Source organism: Photinus pyralis, unplaced genomic scaffold, assembly GCF_008802855.1.
Source record: "Photinus pyralis isolate 1611_PpyrPB1 unplaced genomic scaffold, Ppyr1.3 Ppyr1.4_LG10, whole genome shotgun sequence".
In the NCBI taxonomy this organism is placed as follows: Eukaryota; Metazoa; Arthropoda; class Insecta; order Coleoptera; family Lampyridae; genus Photinus; species Photinus pyralis.
In genome coordinates this window covers 3759804-3784107 of record NW_022170250.1, presented here as the reverse complement: position 1 = coordinate 3784107, position 24304 = coordinate 3759804, and the positions used below count along the sequence as shown (strand labels likewise).

General features: G+C 38.6%; 3 protein-coding genes across 4 annotated transcripts; 1 reads left to right on the top strand and 2 right to left on the bottom strand.

Moving 5' to 3' along the window:
- Positions 1 to 1251: 1251 nt before the first annotated feature.
- Positions 1252 to 3925, bottom strand: LOC116162139 (insulin-like growth factor-binding protein complex acid labile subunit). The gene is made up of 2 exons (XM_031475677.1): positions 3814 to 3925; positions 1252 to 3764 (listed from the first exon to the last, which is right to left on the bottom strand). Exon 2 carries the CDS (start codon positions 3756 to 3758, stop codon positions 1314 to 1316), a length of 2445 nt encoding a protein of 814 aa, XP_031331537.1. The 5' UTR covers positions 3759 to 3764; positions 3814 to 3925; the 3' UTR covers positions 1252 to 1313.
- A 7456-nt stretch (positions 3926 to 11381) lies between these two features.
- Positions 11382 to 12931, top strand: LOC116162324 (mitochondrial amidoxime reducing component 2-like). Of its 2 annotated transcripts, none has more exons than XM_031475927.1 (6): positions 11382 to 11532; positions 11629 to 11883; positions 11934 to 12110; positions 12153 to 12348; positions 12395 to 12678; positions 12736 to 12931. In XM_031475927.1, exons 2-6 carry the CDS (start codon positions 11636 to 11638, stop codon positions 12851 to 12853), a joined length of 1023 nt encoding a protein of 340 aa, XP_031331787.1. In that variant the 5' UTR covers positions 11382 to 11532; positions 11629 to 11635; the 3' UTR covers positions 12854 to 12931. The 2 variants fall into 2 exon arrangements, with proteins under 2 accessions (XP_031331787.1, XP_031331788.1); XM_031475928.1 differs by having other exon boundaries at positions 11618 to 11883.
- Positions 12932 to 16344: 3413 nt separating this feature from the next.
- LOC116160864 (TOG array regulator of axonemal microtubules protein 1-like) lies at positions 16345 to 19153 on the bottom strand. The gene is made up of 4 exons (XM_031474000.1): positions 18316 to 19153; positions 17209 to 18259; positions 16685 to 16992; positions 16345 to 16639 (listed from the first exon to the last, which is right to left on the bottom strand). Exons 1-4 carry the CDS (start codon positions 18504 to 18506, stop codon positions 16516 to 16518), a joined length of 1674 nt encoding a protein of 557 aa, XP_031329860.1. The 5' UTR covers positions 18507 to 19153; the 3' UTR covers positions 16345 to 16515.
- Between the last annotated feature and the right edge of the window lie 5151 nt (positions 19154 to 24304).

The window sequence follows — 24304 nt, the reverse complement described above, 5'->3', positions numbered from 1 at the left end:
CAGAAATCTGGTGAGATTACACAGAAGGGAAAGAGAGCGAAGATGAGACGGATGGAATTCTCGGAAGACCACGTGTGTTTACCATTTCAAACACCTGCAGTCCAGTTTTTTCCTAGAACTGCGTGAAATGCAGGGAATGGGCGATTTTCGGGTGGTTTTTAGGGGTGTTAAGAGATCAAGTTACAGAGTCGCTTGGGGTAGTCAATAAATACGATTTAACATGTGTGCGCATGGTCTTTTTCTTGTAACCGGCTTAAGTGTAAAGTACGGCTTATCTTGAAATATTTTGTTATACCTTAATCATTACTGTGTGCTTTTGCTTTTTATATCAGGTGAGGTATTTGCTTTATTCAATTAATCTATAAATGTGTGTAACTTGAATGCAGATTGTAACCCTTTACTTATGTACTTACTGGATTCAATCACTTGTACCTCTAATGTGTAACCTTTGTTGGTATTGGCAATCATATTTCAGTGTCGGTAGGGCTGTATCTGTGCTGTACATATTTGTGTATTGTGCTTTTTAGTCACTCTCGATTGTTTCATTGCATTTCATTATATTTGCTTATTTGGGGCTGTGAGTAATCAAGAGGGAAGAGTGCTTGTTTAGAGGGGATCGAGTTATTCAAGTTTATACGGGCCTTGGTGAACCTAACACTAACATTTTCACTCGTTCCGAAACCCAACAACTTTAGCCCACGTCTACAGGCACCCCACTGGACCTTAGTAATCCTACCGTCCGGCGAGGAATATTTAATATCTCTTAGTTTTGTCTGATGTATGTGTTGTAATACCTGGGGAATGGCTCGATTCCATTTTGGTTACTCATAGCGTGTATGTAGTATTCACCCCGGTTTCGAGAGAGCTCAAAAGTGCGGTACATTAGATGTTAGCTGTAGGCTTTGTTCTTTATAGGGCTACTCCGAATTAGGTTTTCAAAAGAGTCTTATGAAGGTAGCTTTTGAATTTCAGGAAGACCTTCCATGTTACCACAAAAGGTCATTCATGATCCTCGTTTAGACCTTCGCTTATGGTCCTTATACCACAGACGCTTCTAGTAAAGGCAAACATTTCGCACATAGTAAAAATTATGTGTGGGCATGCGCAGTGATGTGTGGGCATACTGAGCTACGCAGGTTGTTTTTTATCTTTAATTAATTGGACTAAGATGGCCGCATGTAACTTTCGGTTGTCTGTGCACAAAATGGCGACGGTCTCGTGTCTGGACAGGTAGGTATATTTAGGCTTACAAACTTGACAGAAAGTTTATTCATCCGATTCTGAGAAATTGAAAAGCATCTCAGAGGCGCCAATTACAAATGATAATGAAAGCGATATTTAGCAACAATTGCGTCCATGTCAGGATACTTTAAGTTAATAGCCGTATGCTTCTCCACTGATATTTTATTTCCCTCCACGTTCACCTTCTGTAAGTGCGGAAACGCGTCGAAGAAGGTTAGGTTGATATCACCGATATGATTGAATTTCAGATCGAGCGCGACCAGCTCAGTCAATCCCTCGAACATTGCCGTGCTGACCTCCGTCAGCGAGTTGTCCGCCAAATTGAGCTCTCGCAACGTCTTGAACTTGGAGAAAGCTTGCGCGCCTATCGCTCGCATCCCGTTGCTTTCCAAGTGCAAATTTTGCAAATTCTCCGCGTGCGGTATAGTCCCATTGTCTAAATTTGTGAGTTTATTTCCGCACAGACGCACAGTTGTAAGCGAGGTCAGCGGTTTGAATAGGCCATGTGGGAGGTTATCAATTCCGTTCTTGGACAAATGAAGCTCGGTCAAACGTGGCAGCTTGTGGAAGACGTCGTAGTGGAAATAGTTCAGTTGGTTCGAGTCCAAGCTGAGAAACTCTAAATTTCCCAAAAAGTCAAAGGTGCAGGAGTGTATGAAGGAGATGCGGTTATGTGAGAGGTCCAGAGATGTCGCGCTTTGTAGCCCATGAAACATCTCAGCCTGGACCGATGAAATCCGATTTCTGGCCAGCGACACCTTGCGCACAACCTTAAGACCGGAAAACGCCCGATTCTCTATGAACTCGATTTGGTTCTCCTCCAAAATCAGATTCAACAATTTATGTAGGCCAAACGTCCAGTTCTTTATCCCGCGAATATTGTTTTTGGTGATCTCCAACGTACGCAGTTCCTTCAGATCGTCGAAGCAGAAGCGGGAAATTTCCTCAATGCCGTTAGAACGAAAGATCAGGTGCTCGATTTTCTTCAGGTCTCTGAGGTACTCGCACGAAATGTTCCCAATGGGATTGCCTTCGAAACTAAAGTAAGTCAGCTTTCCGAATTGCTTAAAGATGCCCTGTGAGGTTGGGCCGATGTCGTTAAAGGTCACGTTCAGGTAGCTCAACTTGGGCAGTTTGGCGAAGAGGTCCTTGTCCAAATTTTGGATTTGATTATGGGACAAATCGATTTCGTGCACTGATTCGAGCGGCTTGAAAACGTCGACGGGAAGTGACCTGATATTATTTCCGCTGAGGATGATGAATTTTAGTTTCTTCAAGTCTGTGAAGCTGTCCGATGCGATGCGTTGCAGATAGTTTCCATGCAGATCCAAATGTTCTAAGTTGATCAGTGGTTTAAGCTCGTCTCGTCCAAGTACAGAAATGCGATTTTCCGAGAGAGCTAAGAAAGATAAGTGCTTTAGATTTTGGAAGGTTATGGGTAGGAGTGTTTTCAGATTATTTGAACTAAGGTCCAAAACCCTCAGCTGGGAGCTTTCCGGAAAGAAGCCAGGTGGCAGCGATTCTATTTGGTTGTATTTCAGCTTTAGATCGGTTAGTTTGGTGAGGCCTTTGAGTAGGTCGACTGGGAGGGCAGTCAGCTGATTTTGCGACAGGTCGATCGACTTTAGTTGGATTAGGGTTTTAAATACGTGCACTGGCAGTGAAGAAAGTTGATTGACGGAAAGGTCGAGTACTTCGAGACTTTTTGTGCTTGCAAAAAGATCCTCAGGTAACCATATGATGTGGTTATCTTTGAAACTTAGCTCATTAAGAGCGGATAGGTCTTGAAACAACCTTGCAGGTACCATTGTCAGGAGGTTGCTTGCTAAATTAATCGTCTTCACCAATGAAAGTCCTTTAAAAAGGTCCTCTTCGAGTTGTATCAGTTGGTTATCTTGAATAGAAATACTTTCTAACGCTTTCAAATTTGCTAAAAGCTTTTTTGGCAAGCCTGTTAGTCGATTGGAAGCAAGCTGAAGCTCTTTCAAATGTACCAATTTGTCGAAAGACCCCGCTTCGATCACCGACAAAAAATCGTTATTTAAATCGAGCTTGGTCAAAGAGCTCATCTGGTCAAAGGTCAGTTTGGTGAACTGGACGAGCTTGGTGGAGTACACGTAAAAATTCTTCAATTTGGAGAGTCCTTGAGTAACGCCCTGATCCACCTTGTTACTGAAACCGATTACCACCGTGGTAAGGTTTTTCAAATATTTAAACGTGTCTTCTGGTACTTTGGTTATGTTGCTGAAAAGAATCTTTAGTACCTTAATGTTAACGAAATCGGTGAAGATGCCCGGGTTCAGAAAATTTATTTGACTGCTTCTCAATTCCAAAGTCTCGAGGTCTTTGGGACCGACGTTTTCGCTGATGATCGCCTCGTCGATACCCGTTTCCAGTTGCTTTAGGGAAGTTATTCCACTACATGATACCGACTTCGATGTTCGATATTGGCAATACCTCGACTGCTGGCTCGTCATCCCAACAAGGACCAGTAACTGAAGGAGTTTCAGTGGCATAGTGAACTGCAAGATCGTTCAATTTCCAAAAATGTGGACGTAAGTAGGTACTCACCTTAGTGGTGTGAACAGTATGCCAACCCTCTTCTTAGTAACCTGTTTTCTGTTAGAAAGTTACGATGTGATCAAATTTTAATGCGGTTTGGGTACGCGCCATTTGAAATGGCGTTGCACAACTTACAGCCAAAATACTTAATTTAATTAGTGTAATTAACTTTCATTTTCTCGATAGCATTTCTTGGATTTATCAAAACCTCGGGCGTTACGCATATCGAATAACTTGCCTCGGCCCTAGAAATTCGCCCAATTTCCCCCAAAAAGCCCTTGATTACTTTATATGCTTTTAAGTCAACCGAAATTCAGAAAATTGGATTGTGTAACGTCTTGTACAATTGTATCGCCTAGTTTTGAAAGATGATTGCTTTATTCTCTGGAATAGTTTACCAATGCTCCACAATATGGAGCTGTCAAATTTCCGTTATATAGCTTAGGGTTTTAGTAGCAAGCAAAGGATTAAATGCCTTTAAACTTTTTACCGGCTGCCGTTTAAACTAGACGCTACTTTGTATTAGTTTTACTTGTAAAAGCACACATGACACTAATTTTGTCGAAATGTTGCCACAGTTTCCTTATGTAATCCTACAATTAGCTGCAACTGTCGCGTTAAATATCACGTACGATATGCTACACGATCTAAAAATGCCACGCATAAGTCACATCGAAAGTTCGGCTAAGAATCCTTCTCTACCACCCAATTTTTACTTATGTACTCCCAGAGTTAAAAACCCGAAACGGAGCCAACGAGAACAAAGCCTCAGCTATGTTTTTGGACATGTTATACAAGTCTAAAGCGACCACGTTTTACAACAAATATCTGCAGCCGAACCAAAAAATTCCCAAAAAGTCTCAAAAACCTAGGAAAAAAAAACAAGTGAATGTCTAGAAAGCGCTTATAAGATTTTGAAGGTGTTTGCAAAGCTTTCTGGCGCTTTCAAGAGCCTCTTAGTTGTATTCTACAAAATTGTTGTCCTTTTGAAACGCTTTCGAGAACTTTTGAACACATTCCGATGCCTCTCCATACTCTTTTAATACATTCAAACTGCACGTATAACGCTCTCAATAGTATATTAAGATACAAGTGTATAATCAAGTCTTTAAAGCACGCGCACGAGTTTAAGGGCACGACGCAAAGCGGAGTGCCTTTAACGTTGCAAGTGCTTTAAAGACCAATTATACACGTGTATCTTATAGTATTTTTTATTATACCTGCAGTATAATTTAAAAATAGGAAATACAATGAAGTCATATTGACGTTATACTCGAATACATGTTTAATTAAGTGGGCTGGGTGTTCGAAATTTCACGATTGCCATGGAAATGTCACTTGACGTTTGCTTATAAAAATCGTCGTCTTTGTGAATAAAACGATTTCCGTTGAAAAAGATAACGTCCATTAAATCGCTTGTTGTAAAATCTAAACAAACGTTGGTAGGTGTAAAATCCAAATCTAGTAAAGCCTATTATTAAGAATATGAAAAGTTGTTTCCATGGATGAAAAGGAAGTTACTTACGAATAAAGTCTTAAATGCATCGATAATGCTGGGATATATGAAGGAAATGCCAAAGGTATTTAAATCTCCTATCTTTTGGTGCATTAACTCAAAACTTCAAACAATGCTGCGATTAAAAGTGGAACAGATTTGGAAGCATACCCTAAATTACGCGCGTTTGTGAAACCTTCAACCAAAGGATAGGTACAAGCCAAAGAAATGTTCTGCATTTACAGAAAGCGACCTAAGAGGATCTTTTATTTCAGCCCCAGATGACAGTTTCAAAAGTCATACTTGAAGTATCGTTACTTAGCAACTTTAAAGCACGTGTGTTTTAAAGGCCTTTTTTCGCACGCATTTGAGTGTTTAAAACGGAGATTGTGATTCAGGTATAATATAAAAATCATTAACGAGACGCCCGTGGACGTTTTTGAAGACGCGTCGAATACGACCAATAAAATTAGAGTTTTGTACAGTTGTTTAACATTTTATTTCCCCGTAATAAAGCAACATTCGGTGGTTTTTTGTCCGAAAACAAATGAGTAACGTTAAACAATTGAATTTTTTTAAATGGCACTTTTTCATTAGGCACATTTTATAGAGATTTTTTTCTCTTATTCCCTTATTCGAGAAAATTTTATTTTTCATAATTTGATCAATGACATTAATCCAAATATCCTACATCAGAATAAAACACGTTTCTTATTAAACCTTGAAGACAAAACGAAGTTAGCCGTAAAATGGTTTCCATCGCAATGAATGTTCAAAATGTTCACTATTAACTGCAAGACAGTGGCATAACCTATCACAAAATGCTTGAATTAAAAATTAATTTCTTCTACACGAGTAAAACTTATTTTGTTGTCTGCTGATGTTTTGGTTCACTTCAATCCAGAATTATAAACTAATTTGTCTGTGGATGCATCACAATACGGTATAGGTGCAATCCTTTCTCACACATTTGAGAATGGAAGTGAAAAACCTATTGCCTATGCATTACGTTCCTTGAATGAAGCAGAGAAAAAATATAGTCAAATAGAAAAGGAAGGTTTAGCGATAATTTTTGGGCTTCGAAAATTTCATCAATATCTTTATGCTAAAAGATTTACTTTGGTCACTGATCATAAACCTTTAAGTTCTATTTTCAATCCGAAGAAAGGTATACCTTAATTCTGTGCAAATTGTTTAAAACGATGGACAGTAATATTATCGAAAATTATAAGATCGAATTTGTTCGTTCTGAACATAATATGGCGGATAGTTTATCTCGATTCCCTTCTCCTTCACAGGAAACTGAGGAATCTGATTTTGATTATTGTAATTTTTTTGAAACCAACAATGATTTTCCTATCGATTTTAAGTTAGTTAAAGATAAAACTCAACAAGATAAAACTTTAACAGAAATTATAAAACGGGTTAGGTATGGTTGGCCTGAAAATGAAAGTTTGAAACATGATAAGAGTGATCTTAAATGATACTTCATTCGTAGAAATGAATTAACCATTGAAGATGATTGCCTTTTGTGGAAAGATAGGTTAGTTATTCCCACAGAATTAAGGAGCATTCTCTTAAATCAATTACATTTAACCCATATGGGTGTAGTAAAAATGAAAAGGATGGCTAGATCGTATTTTTGGTGGCCAAATATTGATAAGGACATAGATAATGCTGCTAAATTTTGTCAATCCTGTATATTACATAAAAAGTCACCTTCAAAAACAAAATTATCTCCATGGAACTGGCCCAATTCTCCTTGGGAGAGACTACATGTTGACTTTATGGGACCATTTCTTGGCAAAAACTTTTTCATAATTCTAGACGCTCATAGTAAGTGGATCGAAGTTTTTCCAATGACTACAATTACCAGTGCTTCCACAATTCAGGTACTGCGTACCATGTTTGCAAGATATGGCCTTCCTAAACTGTTAGTTTCAGACAACGGTACCCAATTTGAATCTCTCGAATTTAAACAATTTTTAAGTAAAAATGGAATCAAATTTATGACCCCACCACCATACTCCCCTCATTGTAATGGAGCCGCAGAAAATGCGGTAAAGACTAAGAATGCGCTTAAAAATGCGCTAGGTAAAAACACCAAACTTGATTTAAATATTATTTTAAGGAATTTCTTCTTTGACTATAGAAACACTAACCATTGTACAACAGGAGTATCCCCCGCATATTTAAAGTTAGGTAGGAATTTAAGAAATAGATTTAGTTTAATTAAGCCAAACGAAATTGTAACAAGTAGGGTTAAAGCTAGTCAGATTAAGTAGTGCAAACATTATAAGGGAAAAAGTGCAGTGCGTTATGAACCGGGCGAAGAAGTGTTGGTGAAAGATTATCGTGTACCTAATAAACCAGTGTGGGTTCAGGGATTAGTTTTACAGCGCCGTGGTAATTGTACTTATATAGTTAGAGTTCCTGAAATTGATAAAATTTGGAAACGTCATTGTAATCAGCTCCTGAAATTTAAACCAGTTTGTAGTCAGCCATCAATTCCTATGCCAAATTCAGAGACTCCATCTATACCTAACCACCCAGGTACCACATGATGTAATTAGTGATAGTGCTATTGACAATGTACCATAAGCATTAAGTAGGGAGAGAAGACAGATCAAACCACCCGATAGGTTTATGCCATAAATTTAAGGTGGACGAGTGTAATGTATTGGGTTTTTCCCAATATTGATATCCGACTTCGCCGTACAATTCAGTATGGAATAAACGCTGTGTAAAGCCTAATGAAGACTGTGCATTGCTATTTAAAAAAAATTCAATTGTTTTTCGTTATTCGTTTGTTTTCTGAAATAAAAACAATAGAATGTTGCCTTATATAGGAAATAAATTGTTGAACAATTTTGTATACGGTCGATATTTACATAGATATGTACTATATCCCATACATAATGAGCACTCTGTGTAATCATATCTGTAAATTGAGTATTTATAGAGTTTTTACATAACATTGTACATAACAGATTAGACAAATATATTTTATTATTATTACTATTATTAAAATAAATTCTTTCAAATATGAACTTTATTGAGCTTCCTCGAGTTGAATTGAAGTAAGTCACAAAATTACGTAATGCCTCAACAAAGTAGTAGGTAACACTGGATTGTTCAGACATTCCCAAATCTTTCAAAGTAGAAGTTCCTGTTAGCACAAGCAACGTTTGGAAATCATAGATTGCTATCGCTGGTGCAGCAAAGTATTGAAAGAGTGAAACTATACTTTCTAAGAGTTATAATGTCCATAAGTTAGCCGGGGCTTTCTTGAATATAAGGATTCCTATTGGCATAATTAAAAAAAACATGGCGGGCTTAATAATAATAATAATAATTTATTGTATGTGTTCAACAAAAACATTGACATAGACATTGTCCAGTTGTACCTTAATAAATATCGCTTAATTACATGTGACATAAAAAAGAGGCATGTACTAATTAACACCAAATGTAAGAGAACAATTAATAGGGATTCAGGATATAGCAATCGAGACGAGCAATGCGGTCCACAAAAGAAGGTCTTAATTGATTTGTTTGCGACAGAAGTATCCAAACGTTTCCAAAAATCAAGTAGGAAAAGTTCTCAAAAAAGATTTCTTTCGCATAAAATTGGTTTCCGTGCTAAACACGCTGCCACTTGTGGCCGTCCTGAAGAAGTGATGGTGGCAGTGTCGGATTTAAGGCACTTGCGACCCTAGGCCAAATTAACACGAGCGACCCCCGCTCCCTAGGTGGAACTTCCTAGGAGTGATCGTTAGAGCTGAGCATTGTGGGCAAACCATATTTTTTCTTATTGCATGTTGTTTAACATCTCACTGAGTCTTTCTATATCCGATATGTTGTTGGCCTCGTCAGAACACGCAAGCGAAGTTCCACTGCTTCCACCAGAGCCACGGTGCGACCGACACGCTGCCTTGGGGAATACGGGAACATGTTAAGGCGAGGAGCACCGGGAGACCGTTTGCAAAGATGCTGTAGAGTTCGTGGTCCACTCTGGTGTCCCACACGAGAGAGTTTCTCCGGTGTGGATTTGTGCTGGGACAATTGCCGAAAGCTCGCGCAGTTTCTCCGCGGGTCACTGGTCTGCTGCGTGGGGCGGCTGTGGTCCGGCGGTCACGATGGAGAGTACGGCATCGGAACGTATTTAGCGTATTCATTATTGGCCTGTTCTGGCTCAAATTGGTGCCGCTGCGCCTCTCCTAAAAACGACCAGTGTCCCTCCGGGATGTTGAGTAGCGACCGCGCACTACTTGATCAAGTCGACGCCTGGTAATGTTCAACTACGCACGTCCGGAAGTACGAGGAACTCGGTATTTATCATTTATTTGGATTTTTCAGCTGCACTGGCCTGCACTTTGGTCGGGCGCGATCTACCGTGCCAACACTAATATTTACATCGCGGTATGGCCCGCTATACTCTGTCGCGCACCGATATCAATGAAGGCGCTTCCGGTTACGCCGGCCACGGTAATTTTCAATATTAGTCGCACGTATTGTAGTGAGGGAACTGGAAGTGAGATGAAAATTACACCAGGTTTGCTCATTCGAAAAAGGAAATGGAAGCTGTTTCCTTCCGTGTGGCGGCCTGGGTGATGGAGACGTGTGCCTTGTGTTGGGCAGTGTCGGCGGATCTCTTCTGCGTTTGGTACTCCCCCCTGGAGTGCCCTTGGGGCTTGGAGAAGGAACAGCGTATCTTATTTACATCGTGCGAGACATCCGGAACCTTCGTGGTCGCCAGAAGATAATTGTCTTCGGTCTTTCGAAGCTCGCGACGGCGGTTTTCAAAAGTGTTGAAAAACTTCTTCCGGATCCGTCGGTGTAGTAAACACTATGAAGTTGATCTCGTACTCTATTCGAGATAGCCCGTTTTATCGAGATTAACAGTTCGGTCGGGCCGCTGGGACTCTGTTCGCTCTCAAATAGCTCGTGAAGTAGCTGGTGGGGTGCTTCCCAAAGGTCTTCAGCGGAATGACTGTGTACTTAAACCTTTGCAACCAGGTTGCGGCGTTCGTCTCCAAAGGCATTGGCATACCTGTTAAGGCGTTCTCTTCGGAAATCGCCGTGCAATCCTTGTACGTCGTGATGTTGTCCACAGAAGCTTGCGCATCGCTTCCCCGTCGAACCTACTTCGCAAAGAATCCGCCGCTTGGCGGCCGGGTTGTCTTCAGAGACGGATCGGCTGTTTCAACATGTGGACGCTCATGATGAGCGCGGAGGCGTTTGCTTCCTCCATCTTCCTGGTGGCGCTTCTTGAGGTAGGCGACGTCGTGATGTTTGTATTCTTGCACCACTAAGGTGCACCCGAAAACACATTTGTAGCTTGTACGGCAGAGGACCCGAAGATTGGTTGAGAACTGATCCCGTCTAGCAAACTCGTTGCTCTTCTTGCCGTTGGGAGGAATCTGGGTTGCGTCGAGGTCCTGCGTGTGAGTGTTTCTTCTCGTTACCTCTGGTGGCGGCAGTGGTTAAGGGCGATACAGGAGCGCGTGTACCTGTTGCTAATGGTAGTTTGGGTGCATTGGCTTGGAATGGGGTACCCTTGTTGGTATGCGCTACACCCTTAGGGAGTGTGGCCGTAACAGAGTCATTTTTCGTTTCCGTATGCCTAATACACATTACCAAAAATTTAAACAAAATTCGTAAGTCCGTTACTTCAGAAAATTGTACGTACGCACGTACAGATGGAAAAACAAATTATTTTGTAAAAGTAGCTTAACATGATCTAAAACGTCGACATTTGATCAAGTTTCCGCATGCTCAAAAAATGGTAATCGCAATAGCCACCTAGCTCGAGTTAGGAAGCTAAAACTAGACAATTGATTCCTCTGGTTAATGCTAAAGTTACTTAGTTTTATCGATGAAGAGATGTTATTTTAGTTGCCTGACTGTTAAATTAAACTAGACGAGGCGCATGCTGGGTCAAAACTCAAATAGGATCTTAATTGGATAACATTTTTGTCTTGATTATCATTTAATCAAGATAAATAAATCGTTCTAGCTAAAAATAGCACTCTCATTGCACCTATTCCTGATAAGCAAGAGCAACGTCGAGTTTTTATCTTACATTGAATTAATTCATAGTTGATTGTAAAGGTTATCTGCACATTATACGACTATTATGAAGTTTTGACAGCTTAGTGATTAGGCACGTAAACGACTCCATTACAGTAGTAAACACGTTCCATCTAGATTATCTACCTTTCACAATACAAGTAATAAAAATGTTACAACAAAATAGAAAGTGATGTGATATTTTTCTTCAACCCATTTCAGTTCTAGGTTTGATTAATCGTCTAGTTGCTTTTCAGGCTCCTCATGGCACCTCAATACAGCACCCAAGTCACCCTTGCCACGGTCACAGTGGTAGCTGTGACAGCACTGGCATATTACCTGCGCAGAAGGGCTCGTAACAGGATCCCACAACAATGGGAGCCTGTGGGTACCGTTACAGAGATGTTCATGTACCCTTTGAAAAGCGGCAGACGTGTACCGATTGATAAAGCTAATTGTACCGAGTACGGGTTCCAATTCACTGATCCTTCCCTTCCTCATTTTAGAGATCGGTAAGCCCTCTACACTTTGATTACAGTTTTTTTTTTTACTTCTTCATTAGATGCTTAGTAATATACCAGGATACAACCAAGGAAATGAAATCGGCTAGGCATCACCCGAAGATACTTCTCTTGGAGGCAGGGATAGTTGACAGGGATAATTTCTCCTTAAGTGCTGCAGACATGGGTAGCGTCATTTTCAAAGTACCGGATTTGACTGCGGAAAAGAACCACGTGATGTAAGTACCAACATTTGCGTTTTATTCTACAGATGATTGCAGATTAATAATGCACACGGAAGAATTGGTATCCACATTGGATTGTGGTGACGAAGTGGCCGAGTGGATTTCTAATTACGTACTCGGCAAACCTACTGGTCTACGTTTAGGTTTTCATGACGGAACTCACGGAAGGGATATAGAGAAATATTACCCGAAAGAGACAGCAAGGAATCCGCACCTAAACAACTCTGCGGGGGTAAGTTTGAATGATACTGGAACCATTTATCTAATTGTATTTGTAGGGCCTTTATAGTGACTTGGCCACCTTCCATCTCTTCACAAAATCGTCATTGGAAGATGTACAAGCGAAAATTCCAAATGCCAATATCACAATGAATAATTTTAGACCGAATATCGTAGTGGGCGGCGACATAGCACCATATGCCGAGGATAGTTGGGATTGGATTAAAATTGGCGACGTCATCATAAGAAACGTCATGACTGTGGCGAGGTGTAGATTGACCACCCTTAATCCAGAGAACGCGGAACCCTTAAAAAATTACGAACCAATCACATCTATGAAAAAGTACACGAATTGACGAATACTCCACACATTTGAGATATTAACCATATTCCATTGTAGGTTTCGACCTTCCCAAGGATTTGAAGTTGGGCAGGCAACCCCAACTTTCGGCATATATGCCTGTTTGCGCAGGCCTGGCCAAATAAAACTAGGAGATACCGTTTATTTTGGAAAGTAGTGTCACTTTTACTTATTAATTAATACAATCAGCGAACGCTTCCACGTTTCTTTGAAAATAAATTCCTCCAAATATGAACTTTATTGAGCTTCCATTTCCAAATTTTCCAAAGTAGAAATTCCTGTTAGCACAAGCAACGTTTGGAAACCACAGCTTACGTAGAACGAAATGTCTTGAGGTAAACTAACACCGTTTGTTAAAGTTTATGCAAAGTATTTAGGTAATTTTCAAATGATTCTCCTATTAGTAACACCCTAGATAATGTTGAACTTATTAAAAACAAATTCTTTAAACCAAGACTAGGGATTGCCAAAATTTGTTGCGCTTTTACCGGTAACTTTGTATAACATGTGCAAAAGGCCAGGACCTAAAATCTTAGTTGACTTGCTTGGTCATTTCACCAATTGACGAAGTTTCCGATATTGGAAAAAAATATCTCACGCTGCGGCCAGGTACATTAATCGCATTTCCACTCAGGCAGGAGATACATTTTGTAAGTTTAACGTAACTTAGATTAAAATCAAGATTTTCAACGGCCTTGTCTTTCCCCAAGTCCTCAACTCTACCGCAGTGTATAAAGAGTTCCTGTAACCTGCATCAATTTAAATGCCAACTTAAAAATTATTTATAAATGAAAATTGTTTTTACTCCATCGCCGAATATTTCAAATTTTGCAATGAACAGCAGTCTGTTGAACTGTCTATTTTATGTTTGTCATAGTTTAATGTCTTATTAATTGTTTGTCATATACTTATACTTACCATGACACTTCCTATACAATATCGTTAATTGTCCAAAGGAATTATAAATAAATAAATTTAAAAAAAACAAAAGTTATAGACTAGAAACCAATTTCGAAAAAAATTCAAAGGGGTAACTTTTGAACTAGTAGCCCAATCTTAGAACTGTTTGAAATTATCGATTCTACAGGCCACGTTCTACAAGAAAATTTTTTTCCGGGTCGATCTGAGACAATTTTTTTGGGGGCCTCAGAAAAAGGCAGTGTATAACCTTCCTTTTTTAGCAAAAATCGACTGCACCAAAATTTCTCGGGAAAATACTTTTTCTTATTAATTTTGGTGCGTAGAATCCAAAACAATTCGTACTTTTTCGATCAGACTTCTCAATCAAAAGTTATACTAGAAACCAATTTAAAAAAAAAATTCAAAAGGCTGTAACTTTTGAACTAGTAGCCCAATCTTGGAACTGTTTGAAATTATGGATTCTACAGGCCACGTTCTATAAGAAATTTTTTTTTCCGGGTCGATCTCAGACAATTTTTTTTGGGGGCCTCAGAAAAAGGCAGTGTATAACTTTTCTTTTTTTACCAAAAATCGACTGCACCAAAATTTCTCGGGAAAATACTTTTTCTTATTAATTTTGGTGCGTAGAATCCAAAACAATTCGTACTTTTTCGATCAGACTTCTCAATCAAAAGTTATAGACTAGAAACCAATTTTTAAAAAAAATTCAAAGGGCTGTAACTTTTGAACTAGTAGCCCAATCTTGGAACTGTTTGAAATTATGGATTCTACAGGCCACATTCTATAAGAAATTTTTTTCCGGGTCGATCTCAGACAATTTTTTTTTCGGGGCTCAAAAAAAGGCAGTGTATAACTTTTCTTTTTTACCAAAATCGACTGCAGCCAAAATTTCTCGGGAAACACTTTTTCTTATTAATTTTGGTGCGTAGAATCCAAAACAATTCGTACTTTTTCGATCAGACTTCTCAATCAAAAGTTATAACTACTTAGAAACCAATTTCAAAAAAATTTCAAAAAGGCTGTAACTTTTGAACTAGTAGCCCAATCTTGGAACTGTTTGAAATTATGGATTCTACAGGCCACGTTCTATAAGAAATTTTTTTTTCCGGGTCGATCTCAGACAATTTTTTTTGGGGGCCTCAGAAAAAGGCAGTGTATAACTTTTCTTTTTTACCAAAAATCGACTACACCAAAATTTCTCGGGAAAACATTTTTTCTTATTAATTTTGGTGTGTAGAATCCAAAACAATTCGTACTTTTTCGATCAGACTTCTCAATCAAAAGTTATACTTAGAAACCAATTTCAAAAAAATTTCAAAAGGCTGTAACTTTTGAACTAGTAGCCCAATCTTGGCACTGTTTGAAATTATAGATTCTACAGGCCACATTCTATAAGAAAATTTTTTTCCGGGTCGATCTGAGACAATTTTTTTTTCTGCCAAAAAAAAAGGGATAGCCTTCCTTTTTTACCAATAATCGACTACACCAAAATTTCTCGGGAAAACACTTTTTCTTATTAATTTTGGTGTGTAGAATCCAAAACAATTCGTACTTTTTCGATCAGACTTCTCAATCAAAAGTTATAGACTAGAAACCAATTTCGAAAAAAAATTCAAAGGGCTGTAACTTTTGAACTAGTAGCCCAATCTTGGAACTGTTTGAAATTATGGATTCTACAGGCCACATTCTATAAGAAAATTTTTTTCCGGGTCGATCTGAGACAATTTTTTTTTCGGGGCTCAAAAAAAGGCAGTGTATAACCTTCCTTTTTTACCAAAAATCGACTACACCAAAATTTCTCGGGAAAACACTTTTTCTTATTAATTTGGGTGCGTAGAATCCAAATCAATTCGTACTTTTTCGATCAGACTTCTCAATCAAAAGTTATAGACTAGAAACCAATTTCGAAAAAAAATTCAAAGGGCTGTAACTTTTGAACTAGTAGCCCAATCTTGGAACTGTTTGAAATTATGGATTCTACAGGCCACATTCTATAAGAAAATTTTTTTTCCAGGTCGATCTGAGACAATTTTTTTTTCGGGGCTCAAAAAAAGGCAGTGTATAACCTTCCTTTTTTACCAAAAATCGACTGCACCAAAATTTCTCGGGAAAACACTTTTTCTTATTAATTTTGGTGCGTAGAATCCAAAACAATTCGTACTTTTTCGATAAGACTTCTCAATCAAAAGTTATAGACTAGAAACCAATTTCGAAAAAAAATTCAAAGGGCTGTAACATTTGAACTAGTAGCCCAATCTTGGAACTGTTTGGAATTATGGATTCTACAGGCCACGTTCTATAAGAAAATTTTTTTTTCCGGCTCGATCTGAGACAATTGTTTTTGGGGGCCTCAAAAAATGGCAGTGTATATATAACCTTCCTTTTTTACCAAAAATCGACTGCACCAAAATTTCTCGGGGAAACACTTTTTCTTATTAATTTTTGTGCGTAAAATCCAAAACAATTCGTACTTTTTGAACCCGAAGGAAATCAAAAAATGTTGGTCACTTACTATTCATCTAAAACCGTTTTCCCATGATATGTTCTAAGCAGAAAAACAAAATATCGATGCGATATTCTACAATAGTAACGCTTATAGTTTATGGGTTGGCAGAGAATACTCTGGAGAAACCTCACTCACCACCGGAAAAGAAAGAAAGTAAAACACAACGCCCGACCTCTGGATCAATACACTCCATTTACATTAAATAATGATGGAAAAATTTCGATTTGCTATAATTTAAATAATTGGAAGATACAGTAGTTACATTTACATATTTTATAAACTACATAAAAATGTTAACAGTCTACGTAAAGTTATAAAACGTACAAAAAAAATTGACAGATGCTACAATTACTTCAAAATTAACAATTATTGTACAAAAAGAAATTCTAGTTTCATTGCAAAGATCTGAGCGTTTTCTGAATATGTCGCATTGTGCAAGGGGGGACCGCCTCCATCATTGCTTTATTAAATTGTGAGTGACCAAGGAGATTAGTAAACATCATCTTCGCGTGTTTCCTGAAAACAGTCTTTAAAGCCGTCTGATAAGTACTAGGAATTTACCTCGTATCCAGATTCCCTTCCATCAGCATATTCGCGCCGGTATGCAAAATCTTATCCCTAGTATCCCTTGGAAGTTGAAACGTTTTTTCGGCGCCTAAACGATTCGTCAAGGAACAAAGGAGCCGGGCAGCGGCGCAGCGGACGATTGCGTTTTGGTGCACAGCACCCTTTGTGGTGATAATCGACACGACACGTGGAGCTGCCATGTGGAGACACATCTTATCCAATGCCCCGTTCGCGTCGCTTCTCAAAAATTTATTCGTATCCGCCGTTCGATGCAAGAGCGGAACGGCGATTTCTTCCAACTCCTAAAAAACACATCGATAAAGTCCTCCACAACTATCTATTAGTGTTAACGTGGAAAATTAGGTCATCAATAGACTGATACCTTTTGAACCCCATCAATTTATTATTGCATCTAATATTAATCTAGGTTAAACTACTGCGCCGCACAATTACCCCCCTGGTTTCATTTCCGCAATTTGAATAATTCATGTATGGTAATTTTCAGTAGTTCCACTTACCACTTCTAAGGGTTTTTTATGATTCGAAAACATTTCCGAAGCTGCCAAGGATGCAGCCCTCGCCACCTGCGAGCGCAGATTTCGGATGTGCCTCCCGAGAGCAACGCACGTTGGGTGCATGTTCAAATCGAGAATCTCGGGATGATGTCGGGTCAGTCTCACCATTCCCTGTAACCCTTTCATGGTCACCTCCCAATCGGGATGCTCCAACTGCGATAGGGTCTCGTGAAATCCATCCTTCGCCTTTGGGAATGGGTTTAGGTAGTCGGGGAAGGGAGTCGTGTCGCGCTTCGATGACCTGACGGAGCCCTTACGCGAAAACTGTCTGGTCAGTGGTGGTTTTTGCTTGGGCGTTTTCACTTCTGGGCATTCGTGCTTGGGGGTGTACTCCGCGAGGGAGCCAGGAAGGACGGTGATCTCCACCGTAGATTCTGTGGTTTCTTTTTTGTCGTAGCGAATAAGGTCATTGAGGGGAGGTGCGGAGTTCACCGATTTGCGTAAAATTTCTGGGGAAATTTGAATGTTTATTTCAGACTTGGAAAGTTTGGTTTCTATGAAGGTTTTCGGTAGAGAAAACGGTTCGGGATAATTTTTGTGTGCAGACTTAAGTGTTTCTTGCGAGGTATGGGCTTCATCACTTTCAAACTCATCGTGAGTTTCAAAGGAGTCCTCGCGTTTTACTCGAGCATCCGCCGAATAAAGCTCTTCGATGATGTTCAAACTGTCACGGTCTAAGTGCGAATGTGCCGATTGCGCACGACTAAACGTTTTATTTTCTTCTAAAACATCTGGTGCGCTATCTTCGATAACGGTAAAATTCTCGCTGTGGTATCTCGGACTGTCCACTTCTACGAAGCTTTCACTCTGACGTGGAGACTTCAGGGGCGATTCTTGTAGGCTATGAGTGCAACTCGTTGCAAGATGTGGTTCCGCCGGTGGTGTACATAACTCGGATGTTTCAGAACTTGACGAAAACGGTTGCCGGACCAGCACGCTGCGCTGCGAAATCGACTTTCGCTCAGGAGTCGCCTCTGGACTGGGAGTCTTTGTTCTAGAAATGAAAAAGAAACCTGTCAGTCTCACCACGGCAATACAGCAGAAACATACAAGTCATCTGCGTGCAAGTACCCCACGGCCACAATCGGTGTGCTAATTTTCGGTGGCGTTACGTCGACCACTTTTCGACTCCTAAACCAAAAATTACAACACGATGGGAAGGACTTCCAAGCTTTCGACTTAGTCTCTTCCTTAACACCCCACAAATTATGAGTGACCGCAAATTTTTCTTCGCACAACATTTTTAAGGCATCGCGAATTGGTCAACTATTTCAGTTGCGAGTTTGTACTAAACTGAATTTTCAAACCGGCATTGATTGAACTGACCGTTTCCCCCTCCACTTTGTCTAGTAAAGCATGGTAATTCTATATTACAACATCGATCTTGTTTTTAAAACTTGGTCTCAACCGTTAATGCGTTGTACGCATATACTGAGGAAAACAATCGATTTTTCCGTAACTTAATGAAAACACAAGTGTGTTGACCTATATATAGAATATATATACCGTTCAGTAAATCGATATGTGGTATATTTACACTTTAACACGTATTGAGTTGTTTAACAATGAAAAGTTGAGGATCAGACTAGCAACAGCTCCTGTAGAACTATGAAACACGCCACTTTACACAAAGAAACATTGCGTGAGTGACAAATATCGCCCAAGTGGTTAGTGGTCTTACGGTCTCATCGTAGTTTCAGCATCTTTCACCATAGACCACATGGGACAGAGTAAATTCTTCTTAACCAGAAGGGGTTAATCTACTCTGTGTCAGTGGCCTCTGCACCTTCACTAGTGGGCTAAAAGTAACGCCATGATCGATTGTTTGAAGCGTGTCAGCTAATTGTGGGGTTAACTGTTTTGCATAAGTAGACCTTTGCTCGCAGTTTCCCGTTTCGAAGAAAATGTCTGCGTCATATCACCCACTTTCGGTATGACCTTTCCACGAAAAATCTCAGTTGTGAATAAAACTTAGTGGGGCGAATAATTTTTGACCGAGAATAAAACTTAGATAAAGGGCAACTTGTTGAAACAGATAACGGGAAATTATCGCGCTTCGCACTAAAATAAGTGTTTATGACCCATCTTCCATGCGGTTTCAACTATCTCTTACAACAAACCGGAGAGCGAAGTCGAAGCCATTTTTCTCTAGCTCTAGCTCTTGCTGTGCAAGAAATTGAGGGATTCAGATTTTTATATGGGTTTCAGATAATAGGCATTTTTTACTTTTTTGTCTCTTCATGGTTAATTTTTTGTATCGTACCTCTTGTTACAAAGTCAAAAAGACCAGTCATTTTTGTTGCTCACACTAGAAAAAAACATTGAGCATTGTAATGACAGAGTTACTTTACGTAAAAAATGTTTGAGATCTTTTTCATTGCAACAGGCGGAAGGAAAAGTTTGCAAGCTTAGGCCATATTCAACCAAACAAATATTCATTATGCGATTGTAGTTCAGCAAGCTATATTTGTAATGTGCACAAAGACGCACATTACAAATATAGCTTATATTTGTAATGTGCGTCTTTGTTTTAAATCACATTTGACATGGACATTTGTTTCGTTTTACACGATAAAAAGAGGTAATATAATGTTTCATTTCTTACACTGCGAATGAAGCTTGCCTTGGTAAAATTCTGTTGATTCAGTTTTTTCTGTAGACAACCTTAGAGTTGGTGAACGAATTAAAGCTAACGAAGTATCGCCGTCATTGCTTTCCATCATAAAATAGGCGTTTTAAGTAAGGTTAGTCTAGAGAGAGGGGGGATGAACTTTGTACGAAATTAGGCGGTCGCTTCTGGTCAGTCAAGTCAAAAAATTCGATTAGTGCTCGTAAAACTAGTTAGAGCGATAGATGATGGTTTTGAGTAGTCGACCTAGTCAGAGAAAACCAATGGCGTTTTCGTAAAGCGACCTTTAACGCCTATTAAGTAATTAAATTTGGCGTTTGGGAAAACCGAGCTAAAAGAGAAGAAATAATCTAATTCAGAGCGACAATATTAGTGTCCAGTAGTCTTTTGGAATTTATCATTTTGCCTCAGTGGAAAAAATTACGCGAAAAAGATAAGTTCCCATTTTGTATTATAATAAAAAGAAGTGTATGTTAGTTTTCGCGACCCTTAGCAGAATTTGCAATTTGCATCACCGCGTTATAAACAAAGTACTATTCATTAATATCCACAAACATTTTTCCGCGCTCTATGCACTGCAATACATTAGAAAGAAGGATACTCTAATATCCTGTAAAAAGGAAAATTGCGATAAAGAAAACTGTTAGCAAAAAGTCAGATATTTACGTTCATTTTCGTGCAGGTGAAAAGGGATTTCCCACCCATTAAACCTAAAGTTCAAGAATAAACCTTTAAAAACGAGTTTATGCTAGTACTCGTTTCTTTTGCCAACCTAAAATTTTTACTGACCAGAAGGATCAACACCCGAAATCTGTAATTCAATCTATCATCACCAAAGGCATTCCATTCCAAGAGCTGTTGTGGGAGTTATTTATATGATTTTAAGAATGCATCCTGGAAATCCGTTTGTGCCATGGTTTTTATTTTCCTATCTAATCGTTCCTTTCGCGATTCTGTACATACTCTACCGTTTAAATTTCGTTCCTCCACTACTCTCCATCCTATTTCCTCTACCCTCCCCCACATCACCCTTAACATCGCCTGAGGACCCAGCAATATACAGCAAGTATACTGTAGTTAAACAAATTGTTTGTATCCCAATAATTCCCTATAACTCTATGTAAAAAAAGGAAAAGTAACAACTTATTATTATTATTATTCATTATTACTGCCGGTTGTAATTGTGAGATCTTGCAAGCAGTCACCTAAAGCAGTCTGACTCACAATAACTTAAATCATTGATTGTTACCCTCATCCCTTTTTCCTCCCCTAGATTACTTCCTTCAAAAAAAAAGCAAACAGTTTGCATTTATTATCCAAGTCATAATTTATTTTGCATTTTCAAGAAAAGTCCCAGGCGAGATTAAACATTTTTTATGCTCCTCTTAATTAATCTTTCTTATTTTCCCCCTTCTTTTTATAGCCTTGGCTTTCTCGACCACCAGAGGGCTGTTTTCTAATTTTTGGGCACGGCTCCCGAACAGGGAAACAAGAGTTACTGGCGCCAGCTTTTCCCAACATATCTAGTGTCTCCGTAAGCAGCCGCAAGTTCTTTCGTTTTTAGGTGTATTTTTGTCCCCTTTTAGTTCGTGTCCTTCGACCACGTTGTTACATATTATTATCATTTAAACTGTTGTATGTTGTGTATTTTTTCTATTTGTATTTTTATCTTAAGAAACCCCTGAATTTGTTACCAGTCTTTTCACACTTTTTAATCTTGCGGAGTCAACATAGGTTTCCATTTAAATTTAAACCATTTTATAAAAAGCAATGTATCAAGGAGACGTCCTCAATATTTTCCGTGTTTATTTTTTACCAATAATTTCTGGTTGCAATTTTCACCTTAAAAAAAAAGAAAGGTAATTTGTCTCAGTCAACACAGTATCCTCTAAAATCTTCCCTGATGCTTCACCTTGATATTAAAGTTATAAGGAGCAATTGATTGGCAATACATTTTCCTGAAAGACAAAAGTCAAATTTTTCGAGTTCTTATGCCATGAGGTATGGTTGAATTAACCCAAACACCCTGTATGTTCAGGATGGGAATGGAAGGACTGGGGTGCCGAAGGGAAGATACTACTCCAGCAGTTTTTCCGTAGGTTTTTACTTAATGTTAGCCTCCTTCCCTCAGTACACGCCGACTCATACGATACATTCCCTTCTCTCTCCCTTCCAAAGGTTGGTACTATCGGGTAACCCCTAACACGTTACACGGTAGGATTAGAAAAGAGTGTAAAGATTTAAGGAAAAAGAGTCTCCATAATCGCCTTGCTTTATACAGGGTGTTCATTTGAAAACTTCCCACACGGATTTAGCGAAAACCACTGATTACAGGAAAAACGCCGAGACACGTTAAAAGATTTTTCAAGGGGGACTTTCTATCCAAATATTACTCCACCTTTCACCCTCTGTCACCCCCTTAAAAGTTTTAAGTGACAAGTGGTATCGAGTAATAGCTTGTTTGAAAGGGCTTTTATTTTGACGTTCGATTTTTTTAATTCAGTTTCTTTAAATCAATCTCAGACCCAAAAATTATGCTTTTTTCTTTAATTTTTTTTTGTAACCATAATACATTTTGTACTTTAAATACCTATATTGAGAAGGGGGGCATAAAGCTGCAGAAAAGACCATAATTTATGCGCGATTGGACCTTCCAACCAGTATCGCTATCTTATATAATAATAGACAAACATAAAGAAACGAACATAATTCACAATGCACAATTATTGAAGTCATTCGCAAACTTTTCCATAGTGAACCTTCAAAACATGTGAAAATGCTCGGTAAAACACATTATGTTATTACAGGCAGAACCTTGACATGCTCTAGTTTTCATTAAAAAAAAATGATCTGATCGTTCATAAATTCGTGATGGCATCGATCGCATTCTTTCAAACCTAACCTAATTTTTTTTAGTAAAATGAATTAAAATTGTATGAATCACTTATTGGCTCATTTGAATGTGTATGATGCTTTTTTCTAAGATTCAACGTTTGAACGTTTGAAAATTTTCCAAAACAAGTTTACTTAAATACGGAAACTTTTATCATTCCTGAAGCCCAACCGTTCAAAAAAAAATGCAAGCAGTTGAGGCATTTGATTTTGAATTGCTTGACACCTCGGCACTCTTCCAAACTCGAATTGCAACTTCAGAGAAATGAAAAGCATTACACTAGGCGAATAAGGGCCCTAAAAGCCGAGGTATTAAGAAGAAAAGCATTTATTATTTACGGTCAGCAGCAGACAATTGGTAAGTATTTCAGCCTCGGCAACAATATTCTCAAAAATTTAAGAAAAAAGAGAATTTACTTGAAGAAATGAAGATAAAAGGTGATATGGATAACATTCAAATAAAAGTGTGAAAATTCGGATACTTTAACTGTTGATGATGGTATTAATTACCCTTGCTTTTTTTGCAGATTGCACATACCAAACGCAGAAACACGGAAAAAGAAATTTCCCATCTAAATAACGCGAAGTAATTTCTTTTATATCATCACTAATGAATAGCTAACAACCCGCATTGTATCGGTTTTCAGGAATCGCGTGGAAATCCGTTATTCTATACTGTAAATAACCCTGATAAAAAAAAATTAATTTAGCAGAACACCTTGACCTCCACGAATCGATACAAGTTCGTTTTCTCATAATAATACAGGCTGGCTCACCCATACCACCACGAAATGCCAATAAACGCTATAGTTGTAAAAAAAAATGAAACACAATAGTCTGTTGAACCAAGTCGTATCAGACGAGAGCTTTGACGATAGCTTGATTCGTCGAGGTTGATTACCTAAAGGGCAGATGACCCTCGCGTTGACCATTATAGCCTGTTTTACCTTCGACCTTTTATTTATTACTGATTTATCAGTTCTGTTTTAGTCATGCTCTGCCGATCAATCTTTTCTGAATTTATTAGAAATTAGTTTGCATGCCATATCAGGAACGGACTTATCCTCGTGTGAGTTGTGTCGTCTCATATTCGGCCATTTTGCCTGTTAACATAACCATTCATCCAAAAATGCGCCTCATCGCTAAAGACGATTTTTCGTAAGAAACCTACAGGAATATCTTAGCAGGAAGAAAGAACCTTCTTAAATCTCAGAAAGTTGTTGTTTCTGAGGAATTGTTTCAGGAATAATTACCAGTAATCACCTAAACGTATAAAACGATACCTACCATATGAAAATATTTTTATTATGAATATCAGTACTTCATAAGGGTTGGTATTTAAAAAATCAATCTGTTTCTATGCCAAGTTTCAAGTTTAAGTCAACTGTTAGTACTTTTCTATGTAAATAATAAACATGTTTTTGTATTTTGTACTTCATTTACCAATTACCTACTAATTAAAAGCCTGGGATAAACATACGCTGAAACATTGTACATTGTAACATCCATCAGGTGTGC